Source organism: Haliotis cracherodii, unplaced genomic scaffold, assembly GCF_022045235.1.
Source record: "Haliotis cracherodii isolate W230 unplaced genomic scaffold, xgHalCrac1.p SCAF_13, whole genome shotgun sequence".
In the NCBI taxonomy this organism is placed as follows: domain Eukaryota; kingdom Metazoa; phylum Mollusca; class Gastropoda; order Lepetellida; family Haliotidae; genus Haliotis; species Haliotis cracherodii.
In genome coordinates, this window is record NW_027266268.1 from 8,498,030 (window position 1) to 8,513,277 (window position 15,248).

The 15,248-nt window shown below is 39.6% G+C and overlaps 2 protein-coding genes across 2 annotated transcripts; one reads left to right on the forward strand and one right to left on the reverse strand.

Annotated features, from left to right (window-relative positions):
- Positions 1 to 3,921: 3,921 nt before the first annotated feature.
- On the reverse strand, positions 3,922 to 8,156 carry LOC139459576 (proteasome subunit beta type-1-like). Its single transcript, XM_071241130.1, has 6 exons — positions 7,984 to 8,156; positions 7,063 to 7,170; positions 6,410 to 6,491; positions 5,654 to 5,783; positions 5,018 to 5,124; positions 3,922 to 4,246 (listed from the first exon to the last, which is right to left on the reverse strand). Exons 1-6 carry the CDS (start codon positions 8,091 to 8,093, stop codon positions 4,061 to 4,063), a joined length of 723 nt encoding a protein of 240 aa, XP_071097231.1. The 5' UTR covers positions 8,094 to 8,156; the 3' UTR covers positions 3,922 to 4,060.
- Positions 8,157 to 8,336: 180 nt separating this feature from the next.
- On the forward strand, positions 8,337 to 13,865 carry LOC139459577 (U6 snRNA-associated Sm-like protein LSm2). Its single transcript, XM_071241131.1, has 4 exons — positions 8,337 to 8,361; positions 10,315 to 10,382; positions 11,654 to 11,744; positions 12,844 to 13,865. Exons 1-4 carry the CDS (start codon positions 8,359 to 8,361, stop codon positions 12,970 to 12,972), a joined length of 291 nt encoding a protein of 96 aa, XP_071097232.1. The 5' UTR covers positions 8,337 to 8,358; the 3' UTR covers positions 12,973 to 13,865.
- Positions 13,866 to 15,248: the final 1,383 nt, after the last annotated feature.

The following is a 15,248-nucleotide window of genomic DNA, read 5'->3' on the forward strand; positions in this document are numbered from 1 at the left end:
ACGTCATCAAGCGATTCACTGTTTATATCGATGCTAATATACACAGGACAACGGATAGCCATACTATACTGACTGTACTGATTACATTAAAAAAAGAGAAGGGAGGACACCTCCGCTGATCGAAAACCGAACAATGTTTCCATCCCATTTTTTTAATGTAATCAGTACAGTCAGTATAGTATGGCTGCTATCCGTGGCCCTGTGCTAATATAGTCCCGTGCTAGGAAAAGTTGAAAAGTTCGATGTAGGATAAAACTCTTAAATTCTTATTTATTTAGATTAAAAAAAATAAACATCTGAAAAATGAATATCTTCGTAGGATTTACACGAGCTGCGTGTAAAATAGTCAAATTAACATATTCAATATATCTTCGATTTGCAAAGCCAGGGATATTATTAAATACCCTGAGACCATTAGTCACCATAGCTTTGTTTTGGAGTGATTATGGTTTTACGCCGCTTTTAGCAATATTCCAGCAATATCACGGCTTCACACATTGTACCCATGTCGGGAATCGAACCCGGGTCTTCGGCGTGAAGAGCGAACGCTTTAACCACTAGGCTACCCGACCGCCCCGCTTCGTTTTGGAAGTGTCCCCGTTTTTCCAATCTCTTAGCACCCATTTCACCCACACAGGAGAGTAATAACTCCGATATTTGCACATGTGCATTTTAGATATTCTCAATGTTGATTGGTCAGCCAGTACTTCATTTTTTACGACAATAACGTCATCCATTGTTAATGACGTCACAAACTAAGTACGTTACGTCATCTGAAGAACAATATATTTCTTCCATTTTAGCTCGAAACATGCTACAAAAGTCAGTAATATACAGAATAACCTACAAAACACTCGCCTAAGGCTCAGGATTAACGCCATTTATTTACTCGGGTAGATAATCCATAATTGGTCGTAGCTCGTTGGTTATTGTCTAATTATTAGTATGGTTCCATTCGAATCATGCCCCAATCAGAGGTCTAATTTGTTTTGTTTAACGATTCACTCAGCTAGCTGCATGGCGATAGCCTATATATAATGGAGGCTAGACTAGACAATCCAGTGATTGATATCGCGGGCAACGATCCTCGACGTAGGGGTATGTTGCCACGCCATCAACCAACTCACCAAGCCAGACCACCTGATCAATAATGTTGCATCTTACGGACTAGTACTGAGGTTGTTAAGGGCCAATTATGACACGGAATTCCAAAATTAGTGGCTTCCTACGACTGGCAGTGGGATCCTGGCGATACATTCTACCTCAGGAGCCAAACCAGGGACTTCTTGCATAGTTCATTCAGCTGATGGAGAAAGTGCAGTCTTGTTGTTTTAGACAGATGGCTCTTCCTGCTATAGGTACAACTAACCTTTGTCAGCTCCATGCATGTCTGTGGTCCTCATACAACTGAAATATAGCTTGCCTGCTGAGTATGTCAACATTCACTCACTCCATGTGGCTCTGCTTGTTTGTTTATTTGTTGTTTAACGCCGCAATCAGCAATATTCCAGCTATATGGAGGCGGTCTGTAATTAATCGAGTGATTGATTTCATAAGCATCGATCCACGCAGTTGGGATACGATGGCATGCATCAACCAAGTCAGCGAGCCTGACCACCCAACCCCGTTAGTCGCCTGTTAGTGCAAGCATGGGGACACAGGTGTGTCGTCTAAAGCACAATCGCCAGAAACCTATGATTGTGGGTTCGATTCCCGATTCGCCCCGATTGTTTCAAGAATTTTCAGCACCATACCCGTGTTCGTGGGTTTCACCAAAGTAGTAAACGCCACTTCGGGCTTTCCTGCCACATTTATCTGACATGAAGTGATTTAACTGGGATACTGTTGAAAGCGGGCGTTAAACTCATCTCACTCAACTCAAAACAATCTTAAACATAACATTTTAGTTGAAAACTAGAAAAGTGTTTGAAACAGAAGCAGACGATCCTAGAACGCCCTTAGAAATCATTACACACAACCGCACATTTCCAGTGTGATATCATTATCTTCGGTTTGGTGAAATGCTTGCTTACATCACACCAGATTAAAGTATGTCGCCTCTGGCTAACATCCCGAAGATTCCAAAGGCTTTCCCACTGAAGTTACAACAGTTCAACTCTAGTGGCATCGTCTCTGACTCAGAAAGTCGTATACCTCTAGTTATGTTATAAAAATGTTATGTCCACTTCCAGTTAAAATATATCCACTTCCAGTTAAAATATATCAAAGATATGTAGTGGGATCTAAAAAGAAAATGTCCTATACCTCCAGCTACTTTAATATAAGTAGTAATGGTTGCTTTGTTTGTTGTACCTTGTTTGACTCTGCACTCAACAATATTCCAGCCATATGACACTTAACGGCCTGTAAATAATCGAGTGTGGGCCAGAAAATTCAGTTATTTCTGTTGCGAGCAACGATCCATACGACATACACCCGTCATTTCTGCTGAATATACGTAGGTTTCTTTGAAGAAATACTGTGTGGGGTTTTGGTTAAAACTCGAAATTTCTGAATCTTAGAAAGCTCCGACTGGCTCGCTCATACAAGACTGTCACAACTCTTCATACAAACGTAGTCAAATAAAAGAACTACAGCATGCACGTCTTTGATATTTACAGAACAAGCTGTTTGAAAATGGTAAAATACTTGGAAGGATCTTATGACCTTATTCATAGGTCACTCCTTACCTATTCTTGGACCTGTCTTATGATATGCAGTGATCTGCAGTTAATGCTTCTTTGGTGAGGGAATTAAACCTTTTTACAGGTCACGATATTTTGAGGATGACACAACCCTTCACATCAGTGACCAAAAACGTTTCTCGGGACTAAAAAGAATACACATAATACATCCTCTTTCCTTTATGACGTCTTCAGTAACAACCAAAATCACAGGGGTGGAAATGTCAGGAAGTCTGACAAAGGACAATGAAAACTTCCCTGCGAAAAATGAAATAAAAATCTCAACCTTGTCTTAAAATTAAAAAACAGTAACTCTTTCACCACAATGCTGCCAAATGGTGTTGGTGTTAAAAGTGATGCTTTTACTACTATGCTACCCAATGTTCGTGTGACAAGCAACGCTTTTACCACAATGCTGCCAAATGGTGTTCGTTTGACAAGTGATGCTTTTAGAACATAAGGTACCCAATGTTCTTGTGACAGGCGACGCTTTTACCATATGCTACCAATGATGTTTGTGTGACAAGTGATGCTTTTACCAATATGCTACCAATGATGTTTGTGTGACAAGTGATGCTTTTACCACAATGCTGCCAATGATGTTTGTGTGACAAGTGATGCTTTTACCATATGCTACCAATAATGTTTGTGTGACAAGTGTTGCTTTTACCAATATGCTACCCAATGATGTTTGTGTGACAAGTGATGCTCTTACCAATATGCTACCAATAATGTTTGTGTGACAAGTGATGCTTTTACCAATATGCTACCAATGTTTGTGTGACAAGTGATGCTTTTACCATATGCTACCAATGATGTTTGTGTGACAAGTGATGCTCTTACCAATATGCTACCAATAATGTTTGTGTGACAAGTGATGCTTTTACCAATATGCTACCCAATGATGTTTGTGTGACAAGTGATGCTTTTACCAATATGCTACCAATAATGTTTGTGTGACAAGTGATGCTTTTACCATATGCTACCAATGATGTTTGTGTGACAAGTGATGCTCTTACCAATATGCTACCAATAATGTTTGTGTGACAAGTGATGCTTTTACCAATATGCTACCCAATGATGTTTGTGTGACAAATGCTTTTCCATTATGCTACCCAATGATGTTTGCGTGACAAGTGATGCTTTAACCACCATGCTACCCAATGATATCTGTGAGATAAGCAACACTTTTACCAATATGCTATCCAATTATTGAATAATAATCAGACAAGACAAATGAGATATGAAGTTTAATCATATTTTCATGGTATTTACAGTAATGTAGAAGCACATCACATATACATGAGAAATGGAACAGCACTTGATATTTGGGTCTACATGTCGCAGTGATGTTAAATGAAAATGATCTAGATTGTTCAGTCTCTCCGTAGTGGGAATTTCTCCACCCTCACGCCGTCCTTGGTGATGACGTTGATGACGATGCCGTCCCCTGTGTAGATGTCCCTCTCAGCGGCAGAGATAAAGACGTCTTTAACGAGAGCTACACACTTCTCTTGTGAGAGGGGAACCTTGGTTACACCCTCTTGGTTCTTGAAGCCGATCTGAAATTATTAACATTATATAAAACAATTTAGTACTTTGATGGTGTCTGCACTATTTCAGTCTGCGACTTTAGCCACGAGCCTGAAGCCGGAGTCTTGTAAACTTCTGTTCCGTCTATTAACTTCAGCTGATAACAGTCCATAAAATAACACTAAATTCTACTGAAAAGGTTGCTAGGGGCCATGTAAGGGCTAATAGTTTCAAAAGCTTTTGGTACAGACATGTACAACTGTTTGCTGCGACAACTGAATCTTGGCAACTGGTGTCACATAGTTACACAGAGGAAGGGAGGTAACTCCACCTTGTTACTCAAGCAAACCCAAGAGCATGAGAAAACCAGAGCAATCATAAAGATGTAAGGCAAATCGCCTTAAAACATTTATTCAGTCAATCTGACACTGCTTTTTTAAACACTATTTCTCTTATATCACAGCATGACAATTAAATGAGAGGAAATCCTAATGTCATGCAGGCTGTAGATGATTACCACAGTATCAGCAATGATACAAGCAAATGATCATAATCAAGGTGATCCAAGGTGCCACACAACCGGCCATGTCATTGCTCCACTTCATAATAATAACCTAATTTCAGGATGGGTAATTTCCCAACTTTACCAATTACAGAGACAATCATTATATCACATATTCTTTCTACCGATGGGAACCACAGGTTTGTCAGGCCCAGTATGAGTATTTACAGATCCATATATTGATGACTGTGACATGGAAGGACAACAAACTATACTTCCGTGTGTGTCCCTGACTCACCTGGTTGTCCAGGAGGGGCTGCAGCATGGCACTGGCTGACCCCCCAGCTCTGTATGCTTCTCTCTCATAGGAGCCCACCGGGTCAAAACTGTACACACACCCTTTACCTGCAACACAACGGGAGTACAATTTACCTCGGAATGTACATCATGGTAGCTTTCCCTATTGAACATATTCAGCAAAATTACTAATATTCAATAAACTTAGTTGGCCAAGTTAATTTCCTTTTAGCATGTTTAACTTTACTGATTTCTCTGTCCATGTGCCAGGATGCAGGAGGCAAAATTGACATTGTGCTAATTGCCAGCTTACAGATACATAACGCCATATGTTGTATAATTTAGGGTATACATATATTTTGTTCATCAATTTCCATTAAAAAGCCAAAATTAAAATAACTATAGTAATATGAAAGAATGTGGTGTTCTTGCCCTTCTTCTTGGTAGTATGTATGTACATTGTATACAATGCATTTGATCAATTATTAATTCAATGATTACCAGTTACTTGTTTGATTTTTGTAGATCCATCAAAATTGAGACTTTTGGATTGCAATTTGTAAACCTAAACATGAATATGCACACTGCCTTAGCATGGTAAGATCTTACTTATCAATGTTTGACAAACATGTTCTACCTTCGTCGTCAAGACCTCCGATTATGTTGTAAACATAGTATGGAAAGAATCGTCTGTAGTACAACATTGTTGACAGCATAGCTGCTATAGCGGATGTCGTCATCTTCTTGTGGTGATCATGGTCATAGATCTGAAGAAAACAGTTCAGGATAGCAAAAGAGGTGAGATGAAATGGAGGTTTAACGTCACGTTCAAGATTAATGCACTCATCTAGCTATGTGAATGCCATGCGTGTCTGGACTAATGCCGGTTTTATGGTGCTTTTGTTTGTTTGTTGTTAAGCGCAGCACTCAGCAATATTCCAGATATATGATGGTGATCTGAAAATAATCGAGTCTGGAGCAGACAATCCAGTGGGAGACATCATGAGAATCGATCTATGCAGTTGTGATATGACATGTATCAGCCAAGTCAACAAACCTGACCACCCGATTCTGCTGCCTCTTATGACAGCCATAGTTGCCTTTTACGGCAAGCATGGGTTGCTGAAGACTCACTTTAACCGGATCTTCACAGGTATTATTTAGTGCTAGACCACTGGAAAAGAAGTATTACCACGTATGAATGCAAAACCTATCTGGTCTACCAGAACTACAAAGCTGTGGACAGTTTTACAGAACTGTTCTGAAATTCATTGAAAGGATTCGAATGACTACTCTCAGTCTCAGTCTACAAAGCATCGCTTAAAATGTCCTTGGTATATATACTCAACTTACTCTTTTGATATTTATGATATTGTCATAGGAATGAACTTACCTTTAATCTTGCCTTGAGAACTTTAGTAAGTGTCAATACATCACCATGGAAACCACAGGCACCCAAAACAGTGTTATCAGTCCTGAAAAATTTATTATATGTTGTTATTTCTAAAGTAAATATTTTTGTACAGTTCATCTGTCCATTTTACAGTTAGTTTTCAAGAAGAAATGATTCCATTTCATGTTCCATTACGAACAGTGCAAAATCTATCAATAGACTAAAATAGAACATTATTTCATCTTCTTTCATAGACATATCTTCACTTCAAACAATGGAACTGAATGATATTGCAGGATTTTATTATCAATCAGATTCTCATGGTCCAAAGTGTGTTATTGAGTGAATGATGTGTAACATTACATCAGTGCAATCTGTAAATATCAAGTCATGGCCAGAGATACCAGTGGTTGCAAAGCAATGACCAAAATATATACCTGGTATACTCAAAAAGTGTCATATGACAGTAATATTTGTTAACAACATGACTTAGCTCCTTTATTGGGGATAAATCACTTTTCTGTATAATTATATTACTGTCGCAAATCATATATTTTCATATTCCTTTACCAAGAATAAAAGTTAAAGATAAATATTATTGAAAGACAAACGTTCTGCCTGAATACAATAACCATAGGTAATGGTATACTTACATCTGATAGGTCTTGGGCATCTCTCTGGAGTGAATGGAGAATCCTTCACTCAGCCTAGTATCAGATGCAACCACTGAAAAATCCTCTCCCGCTATTGCCAGAACAGTGCTGAAAGACAACACAGCATGAAATATGTTTGTCATTACACTTACAGATGAGTGAGTGAATATTTGTCATATTATAGCATGGCAGCTCAATGTGAGTGAGTGAGTGAGTGAGTGAGTGAGTGAGTGAGTTGGGTTTAACGCTGCTTTTAACAGTATTCCAGTTATATCGCGGCGTATCAGCTTAATGTTGGAGGAAAGCCCGAAGTGATGCAGGTCTCAGACGTTTACCACTTCGGTGAAACCAACGAGCATGGGTATGGTGCTGACAAACCTAGTAACATAATCGGGGCGAACCCGGATTCGAACCCACAATCATTGGTTTCTGGCGTGCCCATTGGACGCAACTCTGCACAGCGAATCACAGCGCCTCAGACGACTGGGCCACCTGTGCCCCCCAGCTCAATGTGAAAGGGGAGTTCAAAGTGATGTTGGTCAAATATACACTAACCACTCAGTGTCAGGTGACACAGCCAACCATGTCCCAAGGTGCTGGTATACAAATGATGATAATCATCATAATCATGGTGAACATGGTGAATCTGGGATACAATCAAATCAAATCATAACATAGTCAGTACTACTACAACTACTAGATCTAGAGCATTATCCATGTTCAACAAACGTTTGCTGCACAATTTTACTTCTTTGTTGAGGATGTGCTATTGGAACTCATACACTAAGTATGTGCCTCGATCAAATGTTGAGAATAGGCTACATGCTACATCGAAGCCTATCCAACATCATCATTCAACACTGTTCACGTCTTGCTTGTAGCCTATTAAAACCAAGTGTAAGTGTCCAAATTCCTGCTTACCCTCCGTTAAATGTGTATGGGTTGAAATAAGCCTGCTTTGGATTCCCGTACTGATACATTTCTCCTCCTTCGGGATAACCCTGAACAATTGCAGGATCCATCCTCAGCATTTTCAAAGTATGACTTAGCTCTTCTGTTTGGGAAAATGGCAGACGAAATCTCGTTTCACTTGTCACGTGACCTGACCATATTTGTTCGTTGACAAGTAATAAAGGACGATTTGTGCCTTTACTACTAAACGCACACTTAAAAAAGTAAATAGTCACGACATGGTTTATCGTAACACTTAAGTATAAGGTTTTCTTGGAGTCTTTATCTTTATCTTTTAAGACAGATCTCGCCTCTACGAGACTTCATAGAAGCGGCATATTCAGCATGGTAATTTGAGTTCGTGATAGATTGTCACAAATACAATCGCAACGGGATATTTTCGTCCTTTTGAATATGTCACTTCAGTGCATGACTGCAAAGTATGGTTGTTCATCATGTGTTCAGAACTAATTTAGGCGACATCATGAAATAGTTACGCTAGCGTTGATTTTGTAGCAGGTGCTTGTAAGTTCGTTACCCGATCGTAAACGTGACGAACCTACTATATCTTGAAGTAAGGGTTTAATAGGCTTTATTATGATCTTAGTGACATAACCTTTTCAACTCTTGCATATTGTATCGCATTGTTTCATTGATATATATCTATGACAAAAGAAATGTTTAAATAAATGTCAGAAGGGACATAAAATCACTCAATGGTGGGGCCTCGCATTGTTTTCTAGAACTGTGTCGTGCATCTCGTCTTAGTTTTGATTTTAAGGGAGTCAACAGATTGGCCACATCGTCTATGCTTTATTGGCATGAGGCCAGACTGCAGATTTCTTGTCAAGTTGCATCCCTTTTGTAACTGGCATGATCTGCTGATTGTCGAGTTGTATTCCCATTTGCCCCGATTTAGTGAGAATGATCCTTGATCTTTGTTTCTCAACATGATTCACATGATAATCGTCTATAACCTGCAACACATTGCACTTCCCGTCTATAGCTTTGTAGTAGTTGGACCATACACTGATGCTCCAGTTGATTGCAATATTTTACTTCTCGATACAAGTATCGATCGAAATCGCACACTAAGTATTGGTTCTTACCTTAAATGTATCCTTTAATAAATGTTACACCAAACACCAATTTCTAATGAAAATGAGTAGTGAAAACATTTTCATCAATATTTTCATCCATTGTGCCATATTTGACACTGACACTGACAAATCGTTAGTGTGCCAGGTATTTGGCCACCCTGTCTATGAAAAAGATGGCTTATGCACCACAGATAAGGGCACATAGAAGTATTGTGATACATATTGGATTGCACAAGTGGCGTATCGTCCCAGCCCTAATAACTTGCAACACATTGCACTTTGCACTCTCCGTCCATAACCTTCCCCCTTTATTGTAACAGTGTGCAATAAAACTGAAATACAACCCAAATAAACCAATTCATTCACTTGACAGAAAAGGTTCCCACTGCATAGGTGTTTTGTTACTAATTTTACATCCATCCACAAATTCTCTGAGGCCCTTTTACTGTAGTTAACCATGGTACTTTGGCAGGTTACTCGTGATTATCCGGGTTAGAATGGGTCTTCTGCAACCCATGCTTGCTGCATGTGCTGTAATAGGTGAATATGCTTGTTGTAAGAGGTGACTAACGGGATCGGGTGGTCATGCTTGCCGACCAACGCCGACTTGGTTGATGCATGTCATCATATCCCAATTGCATAGATTGATGCTCATGATGTCAATCACTGGATTGTCTGGTCCAGACTTGATTATTTACAGATCGCTGCTATATAGCTGGAACATTACTGAGTGTGTTGTTAACCAACAAACAACAATCTTTGATAGGTTGGTTTGAAGGGCAGAGAAAGGCTGTGAAGCAAGGAAGATAGGCATGCTGAGTAAAATGCACTATTCAGTCAATGTCTGACTTCCCACAAATGTGATGTAAACACTTCATTCATATTCACATGGGGCGGTTGGGTAGTCTAATGGTTAAAGCGTTCGCTTGTCATGCCAAAGACCTGGGTTTGATTCCCGACATGGGTACAATGTGTGAAGCCCATTTCTGGTGTCCCCCGCCGTGATATTGCTGGAATATTGCTAAAAACGGCATAAAACCATACTCACTCACTCATATTCACATGTCATTGTAATATTCAGACAACCAAAGGGAGATAACTCTACAAACTTACATGAAAGTATTGGCTCAGATTGTTAGAAGAGCTTCGCTGTGCATCTGTTTTTGTCACTGATATATGTTTCAATATTTTGTCCTTTCAGCTATTCTATTCCTTTTTCAAGTCCCTTGTTGGGAAAGATGTGGTGGTAGAGTTAAAGAATGACTTGAGGTAGGTACTTTTGTTATGATGCATTTGGGGCCATGAGTGGCCCAGTCATCTGAGGTACCGTAATTTGCTGTGTCAGATTGTGTCCCTTGGGTTTGCCAGAAACTGATGATCACTTGTTTGAATCTTGGTTCGTCCTGATTGTGTTTTTAGGTTTTGTCAGCTCCTTACCTGTGCTCATGGGTTTCACCAAAGTAGTCAATGTCTGCATCTCTTCCTTCCTCTCATATCAAGACACACGCCATGATATATCTTCAATACTGTTCAAAGTGGCATTAAACCCAACTCACTCACTCGGTCACATACAGTGGTTTGTTATAGTTACAACTTTAAGCATGTGTTAACTCCCTTATATGTGTATGAAACAGTACTTGTATGATTCACGACTGGGAGTACCTATTTCCTGTTTCAAATGATAATTATCATATTCCATTTTGATAAGAACAATACAGAGATAGACACCAATGTCACTGTGTTGTAAATTAGAATGTTTTACCTTACACAATAGGTCTGTAGTAATTGTAATCATGGTAGCCACACTCAGGGTTAGCAGCATTAGAAATGGTCCTTGTCCAACTGTCCAATGGTTAAGGTATGACAAGGAAAAGTAGAATTAGGCCGTTTTTAAGGGTTTTGCTATGTGTAATCATTATAAAGGCTAGTGAACTAAAACTGTTAGTTTCTACCACTGGGTTAGGGTTAACCCTTATCACTGAATGTAGGTTAATTGTAATACTCTTCAACAGCATTATCCTACCTTTTATGAAACACTTGGTCTGGCACAAATTTAGTCATCATAGACTGAATGCTTGTGTCACTGACTACATCATGAGTTGGATGGAAACTAGTCCATGGTTATTTTGGCCTACCAGTTTACATTACTAGATATTGTGAGAATACAGCTAGTGCTTTCAGATTTTCACTACAGCCTTAGAAATTCAACTTTTTTAAAACTACTCCAGATGACTTGGAAACCTTTATTCACAATTCCTCAGACTTTGCAGGTAGTCCTGTTTGAACAAGACCAAAATGTTTACCATGTTTACATTTTCTGTTAAGTTTTGTTCAGTTCCACAATGTAGAAAAATTGTAGTCTTAAGACCTGGTTCAGAAGTATGTCACTCAAATGCTACTAGTCAATGAAGACTACCATCATTGGATATTTACTTGTCCTCAGCACCATTTAGTTGGGGCAAGCGAACTAGCGTTAATTAGGAATGTTGCTCTTGTGTGTGATAGATGATATGTTTATGTTCTTCATGTGTTTATTTCAGTATTTGTGGCACCTTACATTCTGTGGACCAGTTTCTCAATATCAAGTTGACAGATATCAGCATCACAGATCCTGACAAGTACCCACACATGGTGAGCCGCCCAGTAGGAGGAAACTATGTCCTACTGGCTAGCATACTTCCAGTGTTCATAGTATCATATAGCAACACATGCTTGCTGTAAAAGGTGACTATGCTTGTCGTAAAAGGCAACTAACGGGATTGGGTGGTCAGGCTCGCTGACTTAGTTGATGCATGTCATCGATCCCAATTGTGTGGATCGATGCTCATGATATTAATCACTGGATTGTCTGGTCCAGATTCGATTATTTACAGACCGCTGTCATGTAGCTGGAATATTGCTGAGTGCGGCGTAAAACCAACCAACCAACCATAGTATCATATTCATGTATAGAAAGCATATCCTGGACCCTTTTGCCATCATAGCTTTGCAGTCTTGTTAGAATGACATGATAAATGATAAATAGCTGTCCAATCAGTCTTTCCTGATTGAAACAAGCAGTGTCATCACCAGTACATGACATCCATCTCTAATATGACTGAGCCTCTTGCAGCATAATGCTTTCACTCTCCTTGTCTAATAAATTAAGAAAACCTCTATTCCAGTTAAAAGTTCATGGAAGACAATATTAACTTATTATTAAATATATGATGCACTCACTCATATGGGGCCACTGTTTTGAATGTGGATTAATGACAAACGCCAATTCAGAAGAGCTATTTTGATTGGTTGTCAAATTCAAGCTCAAGAGCAAGAGAAATTCATGATGGTGAATGGGTCCAAGGTATTTATTAAATTATTATAATATATTGTATATAAAATAAGCTGTATATTTATTCTATGACTAGGCAGGTTTCACTGCTGAGAAGAGACACTGTTTACTTTACCATCGAAATGTATCCTGGGTACAAAACGATATATATCTTAGTGTACCCTGATTTTGGACGTCTTGCAATAGTTTGTCATAAGTGTATTCACGGTCAAATTACAGCATTTAACAACATGGTCACTCCCTCCAGACTGTATGTTGTGGGTGGGTTACTGGCAAGAATTCTTTCAAGTTGTCAATGCCAACATTAAATAAACACTACTGCATTTTCCCCCTCGGCAAGAGGCTGCCGCTGATGGTCAGTTTGATCCCGGAGTTAATTCCTCTAATGTTCCCTTTCAGTTGTCAGTGAAGACATGCTTCATTCGAGGATCTGTTGTGCGATATGTTCAGCTGCCTGCGGACGAGTGTGACACACAGCTGCTGCAGGATGCAGCACGCAAAGAGGCAGCTCAGAACAAGCAGCGATGATGCTCCGCTCACAGGACAGTGAGAAGCACTGTGGACTTCAGTGACATTGAGAGAATGTGGACGTGTGTGTTGGAGAGATTGTGTTGACATCAACGGAAGCATGGAACTTGCATCACCTAGCAGATCATTGTCAATACTTTATGGGTTTGTATACTCTATGTTCCTCACCTGGGAATACATACTGTGGTATAGTTTCTCATTTTAAGCCAGGTTCATTATAGAGGGAACCATCTAGTGCTCCTACCAGAAACAGCTATTATGTCTTGTGCACATGTGCCTGCATCTACATACTGCTCTAATCCAGCACAGGTAAGCTTCATACATGCTACCTACATCCCATGAAGATGGGGTAAGGATTTGCCTTCAGCAACTGATGCTTGTCATAAGGGACGACTAACGGGATGGTTTTGCATGTGACTATTACTATTACTCCACATCTCTGCCCAGTGAGGCAGGTGAGGGAGGAACCCAGTGTATACAAATCTGTGAAGTACTGACGATGCCAGCTGGGGACTGTTGTACAGAACATGGACTATGTCTGGACTGGCGCCTTCTTTGATGAAGGGGTTGTAACGTCGGTTTTATGAAATATCACATTCGGATCATACAAATGTTGGAAGTTTTTTTCAGCTGTTCTTGAAAAACCGAAGGATCAAGGTTTTAGTTCAAAATTGGTAATAATTTACATCAGGGTCAAAATTGATGGTAATATCACCTTTGATTGGTATTTGACACAATTTATTGCAGTCAGGTAATTGATTTGTTTACTGTATTGAGAGAATTCTTTATTGACTTTTGTTGTCAAAGTTTTTGAAAAATGATGTGAGAATGTGAAAAAGTTAATTTTTTCAGTTTTATGATACAAGTTAAATCTTTTGTAAATAAAACATATACATGCTGAAATTTGTTTTTCTATTATAAGTATCTTAAAGATGTGAAGATGGTTCTTCAGTAGCATAAGAGAAGCTGTCACCACATACAACTTGCATATCCTGAATGGATCCAGGATTATGAATAAAGAGGAGGCTGAGGTGGAGTGAATGACAACTGAATCCCAGTCAGAAGTCACACACTTGAGGAAGCCACTGCCTTAGGGTTGTCATGTAGGGTGTCTGAAAAACAGGGGTATGCAGTATTTGAATTATTCATTTGTTATACCCCATACTGGGTTTATCAACATTAGAAATTGTTTTGCTAATATCCCGGCTGATGAAATTTGCTGAAACTGACATGAAACATGAAAACAAGTATGGTTTCATACATGACTACTACAGTACTTACAGCTTAAGTCAGCCTCAGGGGTACACTGGTTAATGGCCTTACAGTGAGTGAGTGAGTGAGTGAGTGAGTGAGAGGTGTTTAACGCCCCTTTTAACAGTATTCCAGTTATATCACAGCATGTCAGTTTACCACTTCGGTGAAACCCACGAGCACAGGTATGGTGCTGACAAACCTAGAAACATAATCAGGGTGAACCACAATCATAGGCCTCTGGCGTGCCCAAGGGACACAACTCTGCACAGCGAAGATCAGCGCCTTAGACGACTGGGCCACCCATCCCCCAGCCTTAAAATGAAAAGGATGCAAGTTTGAAACCCTGGGCATCATGACTTGTGTTTTGATAAAAATCAGGATTTGGAGGAAAACATTAACATAAGTAATCTTAGCATGGCAACACCTTATAAATGTAGGGGTATTATCATGAAGCCTGTATGTTTGGAAAGGTTGGTTGGTTGGTTTGTTGTTTAACGCCACACTTTGCAATATACCAGCTATATGACGTCTGTCTGTAAATAATCTAGTCTGGACCAGACAATCCAATTGGGATTAATGACATGCATCAACCAAGCGAACCTGACCACTCGATTCCGTTAGTCGCCTTTCACCCTGGATTTTCACAGGGAAAGGAGGTACAATCAACTCAGAAAGAAGAAGCCATGGCGACGGGTATTGGACACACCAACATTTCAGTAGCGATAAAGCCTCTTCTATTACACTGAGCATGATCCTTGGAAGATTTATGGACAAGAGAGATAACTCGCTGAATATTTCACCTCCGTAGATTTGTTTGTTGTTTAACGCCGCACTCAGCAAATAATCAAGTCTGGACCAGGCAATTTAGTGATTGACATCATGAGTATCGATGTACACAATTGGGTAGCTTCAACAAAGTCAGCAAGCCTGACCAACCGATCCTGTTTACAAGCATAGACGCCTGTTAGGGCAAGCATGGGTTGGTAAATACAAATTCTATCCCAGATCTTCACGGGTGTAGA

Excerpts from the sequence above, each read along its gene's own strand:
- LOC139459577 (XM_071241131.1), top strand. Across the intron at positions 10,383-11,653 it reads GAGTTAAAGAATGACTTGAG|TATTTGTGGCACCTTACATT; the intron begins GTAGGTACTTTT and ends TGTTTATTTCAG. Across the intron at positions 11,745-12,843 it reads CTGACAAGTACCCACACATG|TTGTCAGTGAAGACATGCTT; the intron begins GTGAGCCGCCCA and ends GTTCCCTTTCAG.
- LOC139459576 (XM_071241130.1), bottom strand. The coding sequence starts at position 8,093 with ATGCTGAGGATGGATCCTGCAATTGTTCAGGGTTATCCCGAAGGAGGA. Across the intron at positions 7,171-7,983 it reads CCATACACATTTAACGGAGG|CACTGTTCTGGCAATAGCGG; the intron begins GTAAGCAGGAAT and ends GTTGTCTTTCAG. Across the intron at positions 6,492-7,062 it reads ATGCCCAAGACCTATCAGAT|GACTGATAACACTGTTTTGG; the intron begins GTAAGTATACCA and ends TAAATTTTTCAG.